Genomic DNA, 17,729 nt, shown 5'->3' with positions numbered 1-17,729 from the left:
GCCGACGGACGTACGCCATCCGCGGGCGGGTCACCGGGTGAGGCGGGACGGCCGAGTCGGCTACGGTGGCGCCGCCCCGGCGACTCTTGGACCTGAGCGGAGCGTCGTGCCGGCAGGTCCGCCTACGCGCCATGGCCGCGCTCAGCTGGGCCCAGTTCCGCTCCGGCTGCGACGCCCTGCTGAGCCGCTCCGGCCGGCTGGGCGACGGCTGGCAGCGACGCGGCGTATGGGACGCCGACGGCGCTGGCTACCTGGCGAGGACGGCGCCCGTGCCAGCGCCGACCTCCGCTGCGTCCCCCGCCGGCGCGAGCGGCGAGGACCGCGGGCAGCCGGCGCTCGCTGACGCCGAGGAAGAAGACTGTGCAGAGACGCCCGACGCCGATGGGGAGGAGTGCTGCGCGCGCCCGACCAGCCGTCGTCTGGGTGCTGGAGCACCACGTGGCCTACAGCGTCTCGTACCAGGTGCCGCTGCTGCTGTTCGGCGGTCGCGAGCTGTCGGGACGGCCGCTCTCACTGGAGCAGCTGTGGGCGCTGGTACCCGCGGTGTACGGCGCGCGCATGGCGACGGACCGCTGGAGCACTGTCTCGCAGCTGGAGCACCCGGTGCTGCAGCGGCCCTGGTTCGCCGTCCACCCGTGCAACACCAGTCGGCTGATGGAGCGGGCGTTGGCGACCGGCGGCCGGCAGACGTGCAGGGCCGAGGTTGGGGCGATCAGCAGTGACGCAGCCCAGGACGAGTGGGCCTACCAGTACCTGCTGCTCTGGCTAAGCACGTTCGGCCCTCTCAGTGGCCTGCGGGTGTCCGAAGCGTATGCGACCGAGTGCTGACTGCTTCAGACCGTGGGGGATGAAGTGTGGGAAGATCAGTGCTCCGAACTAAGCGTCATTTTCTCTCCCTGCGGTTGAACTAGATGTTGACATAGCTACAACCCCGTGCCATGCCGCGCAGTGGCTACTCCTTTCGTGCCAGCCTGGCGTTGCCCATTGTTAGCGGTGTGATATACGGTTGTGTGTTAATGAACGCGATCCCGGACAGCTCTCTTGTCTGTACTTGCGTTGTGCTGGGATGTTTCAGATCATGGCCCGAATTGAAAAGCATCTAGTGACCGAATTAAAATAGCATTTGAAACGATGGAAGACCAAGGCTAACAAAATCACGCGACAAGATTTATTTGTGCATACTCCCGTTACATTCCAGTCATTTACGAATGCTATGGTTTTGCTGATAAAGCGTTTAATGAGGTATTGAATGACTGAAGATTCATGCGGCCAGTACCGACATACGTCATGGCTTGAAGCCAGTTTTAGAAAGCAGTGCTTTTGCTGAAATATCGTACAGATTAGTCGGAATCGGGTGAATGACAAACCAGTCATAGGATTGACAACGGCTCATTATCTGCAAGTCGGATACACATGTACGGGATGGGCAGTAAACGTGAGTACTGTGAAACATCTTACGAATGGGTGGTGCATACCACTGTCATAAAATGTCCGGCCTACATGCCCGTAATCATGCGGTATTTTGCAGGTGTCCTCATGGGGTGCTTAGTATTACCGCCACTAGTCTTATTAATATGCCGAAGTAGTAGCATTGTGCAGGGCGAATCGATAGCAACGACATTGTTAACGTGATCCGTCTCGCCAATACCACTATCAACGTTTGGTGCGGCCGATCGGTGACAACGATATTAGGCGCGCGGCCTAACTGCACCCAACCGACGTCGGGTATCTAGTCTGCCTTCAGCAGCGCCAGTAAACAGGTGTTAGCCTCCGCGCCCGATGTGGCCTGAAGGTGCCACACGTCTGTGTCAGGTGCGCCGGGGTCGAGGAGCGGCCCGTCGTCGTCGCTGATGCTGCAGCAGCACCTCGTGCACCACTACCGACACCTGCAGAACGCCCGACCTGTCATCGACTCCGGCCAGGTCACCAGGCAAAAGGTCAGCTGCGACGGGGTCTGGAAGGATCCTCAATGGCGATAGGCCCGTGCGGACCGTTTTCTAGAGTCGTGATGGGTTTATTAGCCTTGGCTCATTTCCTCAACGCCCGAGGCACATTTTAGGCAATTGTTTGATAAAAATATGCTCATCTATTTGGAGATGACGTTAAGGATTTGTCGATATTTCTTAACTTACATTTTTTACAACGCGACGCGCAATTGACGCGGTGTCAGCGCGAGCGTAAACAACTGCCGCAATATTGACCCTGCGCCGGCAAGCAGCTGCGAGCGCTCTGTCGCTGTATGTGTGCCACATCTCTACAGAGCGTGCGACAGCGACCGTGGCGCCACCTACAGCTGTCGGGCAGCCAGTGTCCGCCCAGCTCCGGATCCACCGCCAGTCTTCAGCTAATAGACCGCATACTGAACGACAAACACATGCCGCCCCAGTACTACACCGGCCAGCTGATGGATCGAAGTGACAAGGTCACTGGGATGGATGTCACTAATTAAGTGACAAGGTCACTGGAGTGGATGTCACTAATTAAGCATTCTCTTCGGTTACGACAAAGAACCTTTTAAACGTGTTTGCAGGTGAAGTCTGTCAAGCAATGTCATGATCTGAACCACCTCGAAATGTAACCCTACTGCACAGTAGAGCATTCATAAACAAATCATGAATCATTGACGCATTACACCGACCGAACATTCATGATTTCCATAAGTGGGTCATTGGTCGGACCCGGTTATATTCCTGGCAGCGAGTGGTGTTTCGGCGGAATGAAACTTGCAGCACGGCGACGTCCAAGTTGTGTGGCCAGCCATGTGCATAACGTTAGCAAATTATGTCACTGGCTGTGCGCATTCGCAGCTCTTCGTGTGGTTTTCAGAGCTCGGAGACACTGGATGGTCTTCACGAGCTGCACGCCCCGCTGAAGCTGGAGCCGACCGACATGCCGCCGGACGAGACGTCCATCCTAGAGAGAATCGACAGGTGAACCGCTGATAGCGTGCTGGGAGGCGATTCGGCAGAAGCAAATGCAGACAACGCTGCGTGTTTGTTCGGTTTTGTCTTGTGGGTTTGACTGGTTGCGAGACTGAAATGTTGATACTGATACTACCACTTACCATTGTAATCTTGATATCCGTGTGGCATGTTACGTGCAAAATTGGTTGGTTGGTTTCCATTCCTGTAGTTCTCTGCCTCACGTTTGGCATCGGCTGGCTCAGTTTCCCACTCCTGCGCCACGGTACTTTTTTACCTGTGTTGCCCATGTTCCCAATGTTACCATACCCGCCGGCCCAGTAAGCCATGCCGCCCGCGTTACTCCAGCTACCTACTGGCGATGCGGGCCGAGGAGCGGCGCCAGGCCTGTCGGCGTCGCTTCAACCTTGCCAGCCCCGGCCGGGTCCGGCCCGGCGGTCAGCAGTGTCGGCCACTCCGAGCGAGCCCGATCAAGCGGCGCCCCCCGGCGGCCGCCAGACGACCGCTGCGACCTCAGGCGAGCCCCAGGGTCACACAGGGGACGCGGCCTGGGCGCGGCTTGGCCGACCGCGCCGCTCAGTGGTGTGTATGGGTGGGGTGGGGGGGATTGGGGTGACTTTGGGTTCGTACGTTTGTACGACCGTGATGGGGCTGCCATGCCAGGGGTGTGCCAGTTCCACTGGTGTTTTTTTCCAATTCACAAATGGCCTAGCACACTGACACAACGTCAGATCAATATGTGAGCCATTCCCGAACTCTTAACAAATATTCTGCCCGAAACGATGCGTTTCACTCTGCCGCATAGCACCTCTGTTCATTTCGCACCACTGACGTCACCCTGGCTGCCTTTGACGTCAGGTCCCGGCCCGGGTGTGCGCCAGCCCGCGCGCCCAGTACCTGCGCGGCGGGCTGGCCGGCGGCGGCTCCAGCTCGGGTCGGCCGGACCTCGGCGACGTCTCCGTCAGCAGTTCGTGCCGCTTCAGTATCGAGCATCAGGCCGCACGAGCAGAGCCTCTACGGCCGGCACAGCGACCAACGCGACAGACTGGTAATTACTCGGCGCAGATGACCCGTGGTGCTCGGGCGGAGGCGTCGTCGTGAAACACTCAAACAACGTTCAAGCACGGGCCGTTTAAGGCCGCAGTCGTTCTCTCTCTCTCTCTCTCTCTCTCTCTCTCTCTCTCTCTCTCTCTCTCTCTCTCTCTCTCTCTCTCTCTCTCTCTCTCCTCTCTCTCTCTCTCTCTCTCTTCTCTCTCTCTCTCTCTCTCTCTCTCTCTCTCTCTCTCTCTCTTCTCTCTCTCCTCTCTCTCTTATCTCTCTCTCTCTCTCTCTCTCTCTCTCTCTCTCTCTCTCTCTCTCTCTCTCTCTCTCTCTCTCTCTCTCTCTCTCTCTCTCTCTCTCTATCTCTCTCTCTCTCTACTTCTCTCTCTCTCTCTCTCTCTCTCTCCTCTCTCTCTCTCTCTCTCTCTCTCTCTATCTCCTCTCTCTCTTCCTCTCTTCTCTCTCTCTCTCTCTCTCTCTCGCTCTCTCTCTCTCTCTCTCTCTCTCTCTCTCTCTCTCTCTCTCTCTCTCTCTCTCTCTCTCTCTCTCTCTCTCTCTCTCTCTCTCTCTCTCAGGGCTTTCTCTCTCTCGCGAAATGCGTGATATGGTTCATTCGCATGCTCATGTGCTCACCGAGAGTTGTCATCTTGTCTGGTGTGGCCAACAGGACGCGATGAGTGCCAGAGTGCCCCCTCTCCCCATATCTCCGGACTCGGATCACAGGCGCTGGACACGGGAGCGCGGCGTCCCCGGCCTCGGCGGCCGCCGCACCGGTCACACACTGAAACCCGACGGTGAGCAGGCGTTGGCTCAGCCGGAGGCATCACGTTATGATGAGCAGTGCTAGATCTTGTAACATTACGCGCTCTGTGAGACCAGTCACATGTTTGCTCCCATCGCGTTGCGTTTGAAACCACTTGATTGACCCGATCAGTAACGATACATTAGTAATGCTTCAACGATCTGTTGTTGATTAGCTAACGGTTTTTCCTTTGGAGGTTGCATGTTTTTACTAGTAGGCGCTAGCATAAAGATGAGTTGTTAGCCAGACGCTTGGACTTTAAACAAAGATCAGATCTCTAATTTCTACTCAACCTCCGTGCGCTTATTTTGGGGCTCCACTCAGGTGTTGGATGCTACTGATATGAACTCGCGACTGCTGCCGCCGTGTCTGGTCACGCCTCCGTTGTCTGGTCACGCCCACAGTGTCTGGCCACGCCCACCCACAGTGTCTGGTCACGCTTCCAGTGTCTGGTCACAACCTCCGTGTCTTGTCAGGCTCTCCGTGTCTGATCACGCCCTCCTTGTCTTGTCACGCCCCTTCATGTCTTATCACGCCCTCCTTGCCTGGCCACACCTCCGATGTCTGGTTACGCCCTCCACGTTTGGTCCCGCCCTCCGTGTGTGGTTCCGCCCTCCGTGTCCGTTGACCACGCCCCGCTCCGGCGCACTCAGACCGCCCGTCCAGCAAGGAGAGCGTGTACTGCAGCGGCCCGAGCTGGAGCAGCGGCGGCCCCTCGCCCGAGCGGTCGGCGGCGCCGGCGTCGGACCGGGCCGCCGACGCCGACCGCCGTTGGCCGGCCGGCAGTGGACGGCGCGCCACCGTGAGGTGTGTGGCCGACGCTCGGTGGCCTGTCGCCTGAGGAGGGCGCTGGTGCTGGAAGACAGGCTGCCGCCGCGGGATGCACTGGTGGTGAAACAACTGCAATCGGGGACCTTTGCCGACTGGTTTGTTTGTTATTTGGGTTTCAGAATGGCGAAAGAACCGGTTGTGGAGTGTTACAGCCCTGTGCGCTTCTTAATGTCACTCTTCTACAATGGTCTTCTATTGCAGCCCATTCTGGCTTTTGTTGAGAACTGCAAGCCATCAAACAACAATACAACAGTGCGGGACCTTGCAACTGCATCATGGAACCAGCCCCGCTCGGTAGACACCTTGTTCCGCGAGCCGGCTCATGTCGCACTGTTGCCTGGTCCAGAGCCGTTCGCTCCTCTCGGTCAGGTGCAGCACAGATGACGCGTACGTACAGTTTTTGAATGAGGTGACGTCGGACATACTGACACGAGGTGTCTTCACCAACCGCACGCTCAAGCGGATCATGATGTCGCACGTGGAACGGCAACGTGGCCAGCTCGATGAGGTAAGTGATACGCTAATCGTGTGCCCTGGAGACGATTTATAGTGCGCCCAGTAGCCAAACATGGCATTCTAGTGCGCCCAGTGACCAAACGTGGCATTGTAGTGCGCCCGGTAACCAAACATGACATTATGGTGCATATCCTGCGCGCACCAACGTTCCACTGGTTATATTCGATGCTGCTACCTTGCTTACTCCGTTATCAACGTAAGTCTTATGTCGAACTTATCACAGCTTCCGTTGTTTTGTATCATAATCACGTTGATTTGATTTGGGTCATAATCTGCATTGCGTTACTCACCTGAATTATGTTAAAGCGGTAAGACAATTCACTGCGTTTCTCAAGTGGTCTAGACCCGTCTGTTTCTCCCCGACACCGGCGGGGTGTCCTGACCTGCGGCCGGCGTGCGCTGACCCCTCGTGACCTCTGGGAGCCTCAGCTTCCGATGCGCCGACCCGCCCGGCCGCCGCTGACGGCGCCGCCGGCCGGCAGGGCCGCATGTTGTCGGAGCTGGAGCGCCTGCGGCAGGAGCTGGGCGTGCCGGCCGAGCCAGAGCTGGACGATGCCGAGTTCGGGTACGGCTCGAGCCGCGAGATGACGCCGCACTCGCGCGCCTCGAGCGTCCGATCGACCGCCTCGGCGCCGGCCACCGCCCCACCTTCGCTGCGCAACGCGCCGCCGTTCGCGAGCAGCGAGCCGCCGTCAACGGAGCAGAGCGAGCAGGCACACGGCGGTGCCGAGGGCGCGCCACAGGGGCCGGCGGCCGTCCGCGCGGCCAGCGTGTCCCGCCTGCTGGCAGAGCTCAGTCTGGACGAGAGCATCACGCGCACCATCCTGCGCTGCTGCGGCGACGGCGCCGAGCCGGCGCACGACCTGTCGGTCAGCTCCACAGAGCTGCGCGGCTGCCTGGCCGGGGAGCAGCTGCCGCCCAGCGTCACGTGACGGCCAGGGGATGGTACCGGTGGGAAGTGACGTGGCATCGGAGGCTGCTGACAGTCGGCTGTTTTTCAGGGAGTCGCCCTCTGGCACGGCGGTCTTGTGTTTTTGTGTAAGGACAACGGCGAGCTCAGTGTCGAGGGCACGCCTGCCAATGGATCACTGCTGTTAAGAAATCTATGGAGGAACGTTATATTGTGCCGTTGTCATAAACAGCGTCATGCAGTGCCCTGTCCGAACACTGAGTGTTGGGACTCCTACAGAGTGCCCTGTTCGGGCCTCTATAGTGCCCTGTCCGGACCTCTATAGCGCCCTGTTCAGACCTCTATAGTACCCTGTTCGGACCTTTATAGTGCCCTGTTTGGACACTGCACACGCGATGGCTTCTGAAATAGCTGTTTGGCAAATATTTTGATCGTGAACAGAGCACATTATGCTCAGTTCTTGTAAGCACACCCCTTTTGGAAGCATTACGACCATCCTACCCTCCCCCCCCCCAAAAAAAAACACCTGGATCGAAAAACCAGGCCATTCAGTCTAAATATTGTTTTCATTTGAAATCGCTGCTTGTGCATGTAGTGAGACGAGTCAGCGAAGAGTGTGGAAGAGTAAAGCTTCCTGCAGAGCGACACCACCAGCCCCTCGTCCATATTGCAACCAGCCTCGACACATTCATTAGAAACATTTAAAACAACCGACACTTTCAGTTTGTTTATTTCACACAGCTAGCGCGAGAAAAGCAGCGCCGAAACCATCTGCATTAAGTATGTAGTGAGCAAATAGATCCGATACCCCGTCGATCTCTAGCATTTTCGCGGACGTCAACAATCCCTGCCAGTGGGTGTCGTCATTCGACTGTTTGTACTTCATAGAAAGTGTATTTTCCTAGCAAGGACCTGCTTCTTTGAGAACAAAAAAACAAAAAGCTACGGGAAGCAAGCGGCCTGGACAGAAATTGGAAAGTTCAAGGCGACGCTGCTGAGAACGTTCTCGGGACTAACAAAAACACTACTAAGGCCACGACGATCGGGCTAGCCATATCAAAACCACCCTCTCTGAAGTACAAAAGTACAAACAACGCTACCGTACGCATGACTAGAAAGACGCAGCTGAAGGCACGTTTGCCAGCGGCGCTCTCGCTGGGCGCACGCTGGCGGGGTTACTCGAGACTAGAGGCGCACCGCGGGCCGCAGCGGCGGCCGGTTAGCGGCTGGAGAGAGGCACACAGGGGCCGGGCGGGCGGTCTCCGCCGGCGCCGGCGCTACTTCTTCAGCAGCGCGGCCAGCTCGCGCATGCGGTGCGTGCGGCACACCTTCTCGCCGTCGGCCGCCTTCACCGCCAGCCGCGCCGGCTCGCTCGCCTTGGCCAGGCCCACCAGGAACCCCTCGAACGCCTTGATGACGCTCTCGTCGGCGTAGCCGAAGCGGACGCGGCCGAACATGGTGAGAATCTCTGTCACCCAGCCGCTGTCGAGCACGAACTCCACCAGCCAGTCGACCTCGCCGGCCAGCTGCGAGAGCACCTGCAGGCCGAGGAACCAGAGCTCCTTCAGGTCGTCCCAGGCGCCGCGGTAGCGCGTAGACACCACCACCGCCTGCTGGTCCATCGAGTCCTCCACGTTGTGCGCGTCCCACAGGAAGCGCACGGCCGCCTGAGCGAAGCGCACCAGCTCGCTCTGGTGCGCGCGCGCGGCGGACGCGTGCCGGTGCAGCAGCAGCAAGCCCAGAACCGTCAGGTTGCTGCGTAGCACCAAGTGAGACGCATCCACGCTGGCCAGCTGCTGCACCACGAAACGCTGCAGGCCGAGGAAGAGCGAGCTCTGCGAGACGCGCTCAGCCTCCATGACGACGATGTTCATCAGGCAGCTGCAGACGGTGATGACGGCCTGCACGGGCTCCTCGGCCGCCTCGTCCTGCTGACCGGGCGGCCGCGGCTGCGAGAGCAGCGGCGCTGCCAGGTCCCAGCTGCCGGCACATGAGGGAGGGGACGACGAACGTCAGCAGACAGTCACGGCGGCGCGAGTGTACAGGAAAGCGCGCTAAGGCACGCAGCGGGCTGTTGGGAACGACGAGAGAAGGCGACAGAGATCGCTTACACTGCATCTTCACATGCCCTTACTGGCATCGATTTAGACTAGGGGTCGCTGCGTTCAGTTCACACGCGCGCTGATTGCGACTAAAAAGGCACACAAGTCGACGGGGAAAGTGGCAAGTTTCAAGGCATGAGCAGAAGCCACGCAGCTACTTAGCACTCATCAACAGACAGTTCTCCGGTCGCACCGCCATCAAACCTAGCCACGAGCACGACCTTACATGGCAAGGGAAGCAGCCGGGCCGGGCCAGGCCGGCGCGGACCCACCGGTAGTGGAAGTACTGCACGAGCGTCTCGTCGGCGTCCAGCATGAGCAGCACGTAGCGGGCGCGGTCGTCGGACGTCAGGTGGCAGAGGGCCGGCAAGAAGAGACGCAGCAGGTCAGGCACGTCGGCCGCCGCCGCCGCCGCCGCCTGCTGCCGGCGCATCTCGAACGTCTGGCCGCACATGCGCAGCAGAAACGGCACCAGCTGCACCACCTCGTCCGGGTACGACGTCTCCTGCCGGCGGCCGAGGGAGCGGTGTCAGCTGCGACGACACGGCCTTCGCGAAGGACGCGGGATCAATGCTGGGATCTGTGCCAACGCATCGGAGGGCACGCATGCCATGCCGCGCTGCGCCACACGTGCCACGGCAGGTTATCAGACACATGACACCCCGGGCCCGGTCGGCCCGGCCCGGCCCCACCGCCAGCCGCGCGACCCACCTCCGCCAGCCAGGCGAGCACGATGCGGATGCAGCTGTAGACGAACATGGTCTGGTGGCGGGTCAGCTCGGCCGCGTCCTCCTTCATGACGCGCGTCAGGAAGCCGATCACCGCGCCGCATGCGCCGCGCATCGCCACGATCACCTGACGGCGGAGGGCAGGTCGGCAGGCCGGACAGACGCCTTTCAGCGGGCCATGACAAAACCAGCAGTCGTGTGCAGGCGTGCCGCGATTATAGTATGAAAGTTCCGCTATCCACTGCAGGTCAATATAGAGAGTGCAATCTTTGAGTTTGCGCAACGCGAACTACTTCAGCAGTCGCCTGTGACTGACAGAATCTTCAACATCCCTACGAGTCGCACAACACGACAGGTCTACGGAAGCCACGCCGCCTTATGTTAACAGTGGCGGGGAACCAGCCACAGCCGCGGCCAATCCCACTGCGGCGGGCGGACGAGACACCCACACCCACGTCAGACCCCCTTCACGTGGTCACCCCAGCTCGCGCCACGCTGTCGCGGCGCCGCCCACCTGCTGTCGCTGTTTGGCGTCAAACTCGAGCGGCGTGTCGCTGATGAGCATCTCGAACATGCGCTCCAGCACGAAGAAGGAGGCCGTCAGGAGCTCGCTGGCCTTGACCGCCTGCGCCAACGACCGGTCCTCCAGGCCCATCCGGATCTGGCAGCAGTGCAGTCACGGGTTAAACACCGGCTGGCGACGCAGAATGCGGGCCAATGTTAAGTCGGCACAGTATGCAGTCAACATGCCATGCAAGTCAGATGCTGAGAGCGCGCGCGCATGTTGAACGCTATAATCAGACCCACTGTACTGAATCAATATAAGGAAAGTTGACTGCGCGGCAATAGGCCATCGGTACCTCATTCCGCTTTTTGGGCGGGGAGGCAATTCTAAGAACTGAGCTAGATATATTAATAACTGGTTAAGTATGTGTCATTTGAGCTTTACAGCGCGCTCAGATGCTTAGACTATATGGCGTCGCCTGCCTGACCCTGGAGGCAGGGGCGGGTACCGCGAGAAAATAACATTTTTATTGCTATGCCTCTATCATCCACGCAAAGGTATGCCGCAAAAGTGACAACAATGGTTTGACGCCACAAGATCGCACTCCGGCTGGCGCGACGTTGCCCACCTCGATACAGAAGAGGTTAGTGTACACCATGACGAGCTGACGCTGCTTGTCGGGCTCCAGCGCCTGATGCCGCACACCCAGCGCCTCCACCATGGCGGCGGCCAGCAGCAGGGCGGGACCGCGCTGCTGGGCCGACAGCCGGCTGGTCAGCACGCCGGCCAGCGTCTCGGTCAGCGGCCGCCGCCACTGGTCGGGCTCGCTCTCGGGCAGCGGCTGCGGTGCCGAGAGCAGCGCCACGCGCAGGTCGCGGCACAGCGCATTGCGCGGCTCGGGCTCCTCCTCCAGCTGCAGGTCCATGGTCAGCGAGGCCAGCAGCCGGTGGAAGAGCTCCGGCTGGCCGGCCCAGACGTCGCTGCGCGCCTCCGCCAGCAGGCGGCGCAGCAGGCGCCAGGCGGCGTCGGCGCCGCAGCGCGTCTCGGCGATCACGTCCACCAGCAGGGCGACGGCGGCCGGCGCGAGGAGCGCGGCGCGGCCGGCCGGCGCGCCCGCCGCCGCCTCCAGACACTGGTAGCCGTCCGAGACCAGGCGCAGCTGCTCCTCGTCGTCGCTCGCCTGGCGGATTGCCTCGCACACCAGCGGCACCGCCTCGGCCATCTGCGGGCTGCCGCTTACGTGCTCGTCCTGCAAGGCGGGCGGCGCTTCAGTCCGGCGGCCGCCCGGGTGGCGTCGCGATACGACACCTACCGGCCACTAGCGGGACAGTTGTTTCGTGCGTGTGCAGGTACATCAGTCTGCAGAATTTGAGAGATGTGAGGTGGATACCTGCATAAGTGACGCGGTAAAGTCGTGTTCACACCCAGCACCACAGCAACACCGCATGGAATTGCGGATACGAAGTGATGGTACGTCGACTACGGGATCCCGACCGAGCACCTCCTCGTCCTTCAATGCGGTGGTGGTAACATACACTAGCAATATAGCATAGCGCACGGAAAACGCCAGCTTCGCCCACCGAAACTGCGCCGCATTGACAAGAGCGGCATGGATCATGAACTTCACTCTCGGCCGGGTCTTATCGGATGTTCCTTGCAAGGTATCGCAAATGTTGGCTCGGTGTCGTTCTTCGCCCAGCTGCGAAAACAACGAGTGCGGAAGGCCTAAACGTTGTCCGTATTCAAGGCCTCCTCTAACGTAGACTACAGCTCTTCAATGACTATTCGGGCCCATCAGCCACACATTTACAATTGTGCGCTATTCCCGTACCGCAGACAACGGGATTCACACAGAGCATTAAACAACGATTGACGTCACTTGCGTTGAATGTCATTGACCCGACGCCAGACATATTAGTGGCAGCCGGCGAACGCCGCTGCCGACCGACCATTCGCAACGGTGAGCAGCAGCCTTGTTAACCAGTCGAAGCGGAGGGCCCGCAGCAATAGCTGCACGGGGATGTGCCGGAAATCGGTTTCGCTTCACCGTAGATGATAATTTCTTTGCATTCTCTTGCATTTTACCTGTATCGCAGTTGCAAAAAGCGGCAAAGCTCACTGGGCGCATACGGTACGTCTGCACTAGTTTAAGACCACCCACACGTCGGAAATACATGGTCCCGAATGTCCTGAACGCCCTCCCTTTCAATCCACATAACTACACGCAAACAGGATGTTTGCCTTGGCCGTTCCCTTGGCGGCTCGAGCGACGTCAAAAGCGCATTAATTAGTTACCGACACGTATGCTGCCGAGGTGAGCCCACTCACTGGGGATATAGTCGGCAGGCTGGCACCTAGCCCGAGTCAGGCCTCCGCCAGACCTATTGAATTACCGGCTGGCCGGACCAGGCCAGCCACCAACGGCCAGGTTTACACCAGCAGCCACGCAGCAGCTAGACAAATCCCAGCATTAAGACAATGGGCCTCCCGTCATTTAGGCCAGCGGAATGGCGAGCATCCGCGAACTGCCAGCCGAGCCGTCCGTTCTCATCGCTGCCGTCAACCTCATCCGGCCGGCGGGAATTCGGCGCTAATGAGTCATGGCAGTATTGGAGCATGATCTATTTTTAGATCGGCGCGGTAGAACATAGGCAGCCGTATGTGGCTACATCCAGACAAGAAGGACCTTGACTTTGCGTAAGATTGGGGTTGTGCGTGCGGCACTAAACCCTCCCGTCGCATCCCAGCCAGTAGCAAAACATAACCCCCGACTCCCGCCGCCGCCTACTCGCAGCCCAGCATGAGGTGCCGCCGCCGCCGCCGCCGCCGGCGCCATGTGTGCGGCCAGGGCGTGCCCGGGCCGGCGCCCGTGCGTGAGAGACGGCCGACTGGCAGCGCCAGGTGGCGCCGCCCTCGGGGCGTTTTGAAACGAAAGACCAACAGGCGGGGCTGATTCAGGTCAATGACCCGGCGGCCGGCTGGCGTGTCTGGTCGGGCTGCTGGCACAGCGATTCTCCCCAGTGAAGGGTGGGCGAGTGTTGCAGGGCGATGGTCCGACTACACAAAACAAGGGCACTCGCTTTTAGAATGTTGTGGACTGTATTGACAGGACGAGGGGACCATGATGACATGGTAATTACCCACCCTATCAACTAGATCACCAACGATACATTATTTTACGTTGCAAATTGTTGCATTGGTGGCAGTGCTGCCGACAGGATGAGCTAGAAGCGATTACTAACCGATCGAAACAGCTGACACAATAAATATTTCAGTCCCAGAAACACATTCGGACACGCATTCACACAGGCCACCTGACAGTGAGTCACATCCGGCACTGCCTGTGAGCCTCTCCCCAGTCGGCGCTGCCTCACCTGTGAGAAGCAGCTGAAGATGGTGAGCGCAATGGACTTGAAGAGTTCGGGCGGACAGCCGGGCGGCGCCGGGCTGCCCAGCATGCGCAGCAGGTACGTGAAGCCGATGGCGTCGAACAGGAGGCGGCGCTGCTCGGGCCCACAGTCAGCCGCGTTCACCAGCTGACGGCGGTACACGGAGGGGGAGCAGTGAGGCAGTGACGGCGCGTACACGGAGGGAGCGGGGAGACGTGGGACAGCTGACGGCGGTAACATGGAAAGGCAGCTGACGGCGGTACACGGAGTAAACGGTTGAGACATGGACGGCGCGGCGGTACAAGGAGTAAACGCGTGTGAGACAGCTGACGGCGGTACACGGAGGGAGCAGTGGGCAGATGACGGCGGTACACGGAGGAAACGGTATGAGACAGGTGAGACAGCTGACGGCGGTACACGGAGGGAGCAGTGAGGCAGATGACGGCGGTACACGGAGGGAGCGGTGAGACAGAGAGCTACGGCCGTTGGTACATGGAAAAGGCAGCTGACGGCCGGTACACGGAGTAAACGGTGAGACAGATGGACGGCGGCGTACACGGATCGGGGTAAACGGTGCGAAGCTGACGGCGTACACGGAGGGCGCAGTGAGGCAGCTGACGGCCGGTACACGGAGGGAGCGGTGATGACAGGGATGAACGCTGGCGGGCGGTACATGGAAAGGCAGCTGACGGCGGTACACGGAGAGAGTGTAAACGGTGAGGCAGATGACGGACGGGTACACGGAGGGAGCGGTGAGACAGCTGACGGCGGTACACGGAGGGAGTGGTGAGACAGATGGCGGCGGTACATGGAAAGGCAGCTGACGGCGGTACACGGAGTAAACGGTGAGACAGATGACGGCGGTACACGGAGGGAGCGGTGAGACAAGCTGACGCGGTACACGGAGGGAGCGGTGAGACAGATGACAGTACACGTCTGAGAGACCGGGGATACACTGTAACCTGCCCCTCAGCACAGTGGACATGACAGCTCCTAATGACAACAGCAGCAGCCAATAAGCGAAAACATGTTAAGTGGGATGATGCACATGCCACACAGCATCTCTGTGACTTTCTTAAGAGCTTCAGTGACTCTTGTTTTTTGAACATGATGTTTATCTTTCTGGGGGCGACTTTTTGGGTCATTGACAGTGCGGCATCAGAGGCATGGATGGTAATCTTTTACAACTTCGGCGATCCAATGCTAACTGACAGTTCGGCTTCCTATTGAAATCAGCATGAAAGTCAAGCCACTGACGATCACAGCCGTTATGTGTGTCAGACGAGTTCATGTGTTCCACATGTCGCGTCACACAGAGATGAGATGTAGAGTCCGCAGACGTCTGCGCTGGTGCATAGCACAGTGGTGCGCTGGTGCACAGCACAGTGGTGCACCTCTTAGTTCGAGACCCGAAACCCAGCCAGGTATGGCCTCCGAGCGCCGACGGCGCGCGCCCTCGCCCTGTTCCACGGGAGTGGGATGCCACCGACCTTGGTGACCATGAGCAGGGCGGCGAACTTCTCCGTGTCGTTGCCGGCCTTCTGCAGCATAGCCACGCAGCGCTGCACGCCGGCGTCGCCGCTCATCCTGGCCGGATCGGAGCCTGCAGCGGCAGCACACCGAGACAGGGAGGAGAGGGGAGGGGGCGTCAGCCTTGGCGACGGGTCCGCGCCGCCGCCGGCGCCGGCAGCAGCAGCACACCGAGACGAGGACGAGAGAGGGAGGGGGCGTCAGCCTCGGCGACAGGTGCGCGCCGCCGCTGGCGCCGGTAGCGGCAGCACTCCGAGACAGGGACGAGAGAGAGAGGGGGGGGGGGGGGGGGGGGCGTCAGCCTCGGCGACGGGTCCGCGCCGCCGCTGGCGCCGGCAGCGCCGCCAGACATGCTCAGACTGGTCAGATGCTGCTTAGGTGCACAGACATGAACAATACCCCCTCAAAAGTTGAAAATGGCTTGGGATTGCTGGGAGCAGTAATAGTGAACAGCTTTCATGATATCTGTACATGTTCAGAGGGAGCTTTTTGGAGAAATGCAGAGGGCTTCAGTTCTTTATTAAACTAGGATTTTGAAAGAAGCACTGCAGTGTTTATTTCCCAAGTTTGGCATTCTTTGGCAATATCTGAACTTGTCACAACATGATGTCAGTGGTGTTTGATATGTCAGCAAAAACTATGTGCCCAGCATGCAGCAAAACCTTACCCCAACACTGGTTTTAAAAGCAGACTGGCTAGCAGCTGAGAAGTTCATGCTGTTAAAACCAGTGGCTTTGCACCAAAATCCATATCTTGGTCTGGAGCCAAACTAGCTGAAAAATCAAATAAGTCAAAGGTTAGTAGCAGTTCAAACCCAAATCACTAGCAGAATACCAGCTATTGTTAGTCACACTCACAAAATACCTGGTACACTGTATCAGCCTTACCATTATATGAAACACTACTAACCTGAAGCACATCCCCATGACAGTCATTGAAAAGGCATGTGATAAAACCATGTGAAGGTTGCAATAAATGCAAAAGATAAGAAGTTTCTCTTACTATAAACTAAAACTCACTGTGTCAAAACAAGGGACAGAGTTAAGAATATTGACAAGAACATATCCTGCCAAAGACAATGTTTATTTCAATAAACCAAATAAGCTACTTTAAAGGCTTTAGGGCACTACTAGTGTATTATGTCAATGCCTTCTCAACTAAGACTGGAAGCTGATAAGTAGCCTTCCAGTAGCATGTATTCTGGCCCAAGAATCGGGCTCTTCACCACTGCTAGTACAATGTTACAATTAATTGGATGCATTTCTAACAGAGTACCTGAGACTAATCTATGAGCCATTACATAGTACAAGACAGCTGATCAGCACAGAAAGCACAGTTGACTTATGACCTACCAACCTGTATCATTGGCATAGCCCAGGAAAGGTTATTATTCCATAGCCCTGCTATTTTCATAAGGCAGGACACATACTGGTAGTTGTGACTGGGGAGTTTCTACATAATGAATAAATTTCTACATAATGAAATATCTGAGCATCAATGCATATTGTCCATATGTCATTACAGACATTGCCTTGAAAACAAGGATCCTGCCATGCATGACAATGATTGCACATAGCTGCATAGGAGTCCATGATACAGATATGTAGTTTTCTTTTCAGTACAAGAGAGGGAGGAGGGGAGAGAAAACTCAACCTACTCAGACTCCAGCTCCATGGCTTTCCCCTGAAATACCATATTCTACAATGAACTTGATCTATAAAAAATGGAAGAGGATATCTCTTTTATTTGTAATTCTAAGTTTTCAATGACAATCAAGGCTTCATAATGTGTAGAACAAAACAAGCTGCTGAGCAAAATGCAACACAAACCATCCTGGAGTAAGGTGAGAACTGTTGCCAATTGCATACACCACAAACAATGTTGTAAGAGCTTGGTTGCTTACAACCTCACAGTCCATCCCTTGGTCCATCCCAGCCAACCAGGCCCAAATATATACCTTCATCCCACCTCTTTCAACTACAACTTGTAGAAGTATGCAAAAATTCACACAAATTACAGGCCTCTGGATGCAAACAAATGGGGAAGCAGTTTAATACCATCTTGTCACCCACCAGTCAAGAATCTGTCACGCCAACGGGCAAACCACAGTACGTTCCACAAAAGCGCATGCTTTGATCTCACTGGACACTGAGAAGTGACGGAGTCTGCGAGAGCCTGAAGTTGGTGCTCTTCTTCCTCGCAATGCCTGCTAGCCAAAACTCAATATTGCAAGTCACGTTTAACAATTATTTGACGCCGGGCGTAATACGCCACGGACGGCTCCCAACCGCTAGACTCAAGAAACCACGGCACACCACAGCAATCAATGCATCAAACGCGCCATCAATCGTAAAACTCATTGCAGTCATTGCGACGCATTTTCTCGTCTACACTATTTTCTACCTCCATATCGAGTAGATACCTCTACTATTTTTTAGTGAGTAAAAGCTTCTC

The 17,729-nt window shown here is 57.5% G+C and overlaps 3 protein-coding genes and 1 long non-coding RNA gene across 4 annotated transcripts; 3 read left to right on the top strand and 1 right to left on the bottom strand.

Moving 5' to 3' along the window:
* The first annotated feature begins 381 nt into the window (after positions 1-381).
* Atg10 (Autophagy-related 10) lies at positions 382-828 on the top strand. The gene has a single exon (XM_037231407.1). The coding sequence runs from the start codon at positions 382-384 to the stop codon at positions 826-828; it is 447 nt and encodes a 148-aa protein (XP_037087302.1).
* A 1-nt stretch (position 829) lies between these two features.
* Positions 830-3,752, top strand: LOC119107837 (uncharacterized). The gene is made up of 6 exons (XM_037231396.1): positions 830-1,435; positions 1,813-1,937; positions 2,261-2,422; positions 2,827-2,930; positions 3,270-3,358; positions 3,727-3,752. The coding sequence occupies exons 1-6, from the start codon at positions 1,414-1,416 to the stop codon at positions 3,750-3,752; spliced, it is 528 nt and encodes a 175-aa protein (XP_037087291.1). The 5' UTR covers positions 830-1,413.
* Positions 3,753-3,825: 73 nt separating this feature from the next.
* Positions 3,826-5,483, top strand: LOC119102647 (uncharacterized). The gene is made up of 3 exons (XR_005094730.1): positions 3,826-3,969; positions 4,630-4,756; positions 5,418-5,483. It is a non-coding gene; the product is annotated as an uncharacterized LOC119102647 (long non-coding RNA).
* A 2,238-nt stretch (positions 5,484-7,721) lies between these two features.
* Positions 7,722-17,506, bottom strand: LOC119107815 (neurochondrin). The gene is made up of 9 exons (XM_037231378.1): positions 17,418-17,506; positions 15,236-15,348; positions 13,731-13,892; positions 11,468-11,605; positions 10,985-11,344; positions 10,366-10,512; positions 9,835-9,978; positions 9,396-9,628; positions 7,722-9,001 (listed from the first exon to the last, which is right to left on the bottom strand). The coding sequence occupies exons 2-9, from the start codon at positions 15,329-15,331 to the stop codon at positions 8,299-8,301; spliced, it is 1,983 nt and encodes a 660-aa protein (XP_037087273.1). The 5' UTR covers positions 15,332-15,348; positions 17,418-17,506; the 3' UTR covers positions 7,722-8,298.
* Positions 17,507-17,729: the final 223 nt, after the last annotated feature.

The sequence above is a fragment of the Pollicipes pollicipes genome, unplaced genomic scaffold (assembly GCF_011947565.3).
Source record: "Pollicipes pollicipes isolate AB1234 unplaced genomic scaffold, Ppol_2.1 Scaffold_2555;HRSCAF=2994_pilon_pilon_pilon, whole genome shotgun sequence".
Lineage (NCBI taxonomy): Eukaryota > Metazoa > Arthropoda > Thecostraca > Pollicipedomorpha > Pollicipedidae > Pollicipes > Pollicipes pollicipes.
The sequence above is the reverse complement of the archived record's forward strand: the minus strand, read 5'-3'. Positions and strand labels throughout refer to the sequence as shown.

Coding starts and splice junctions, on each gene's coding strand:
- LOC119107837 (XM_037231396.1), top strand. CDS start 1,414: ATGTACGGGATGGGCAGTAAAC. Junction 1,938..2,260: donor GCCAGGTCACCAGGCAAAAG/GTCAGCTGCGAC, acceptor ACATCTCTACAG/AGCGTGCGACAGCGACCGTG. Junction 3,359..3,726: donor CGGCCGGGTCCGGCCCGGCG/GTCAGCAGTGTC, acceptor TCTGCCGCATAG/CACCTCTGTTCATTTCGCAC.
- LOC119107815 (XM_037231378.1), bottom strand. CDS start 15,331: ATGAGCGGCGACGCCGGCGTGCAGCGCTGCGTGGCTATGCTGCAGAAG. Junction 11,606..13,730: donor TCTTCAGCTGCTTCTCACAG/GTGAGGCAGCGC, acceptor CCCGCCTTGCAG/GACGAGCACGTAAGCGGCAG. Junction 10,513..10,984: donor CTAACCTCTTCTGTATCGAG/GTGGGCAACGTC, acceptor CACTGCTGCCAG/ATCCGGATGGGCCTGGAGGA.
- Atg10 (XM_037231407.1), top strand. CDS start 382: ATGGGGAGGAGTGCTGCGCGCGCCCGACCAGCCGTCGTCTGGGTGCTG.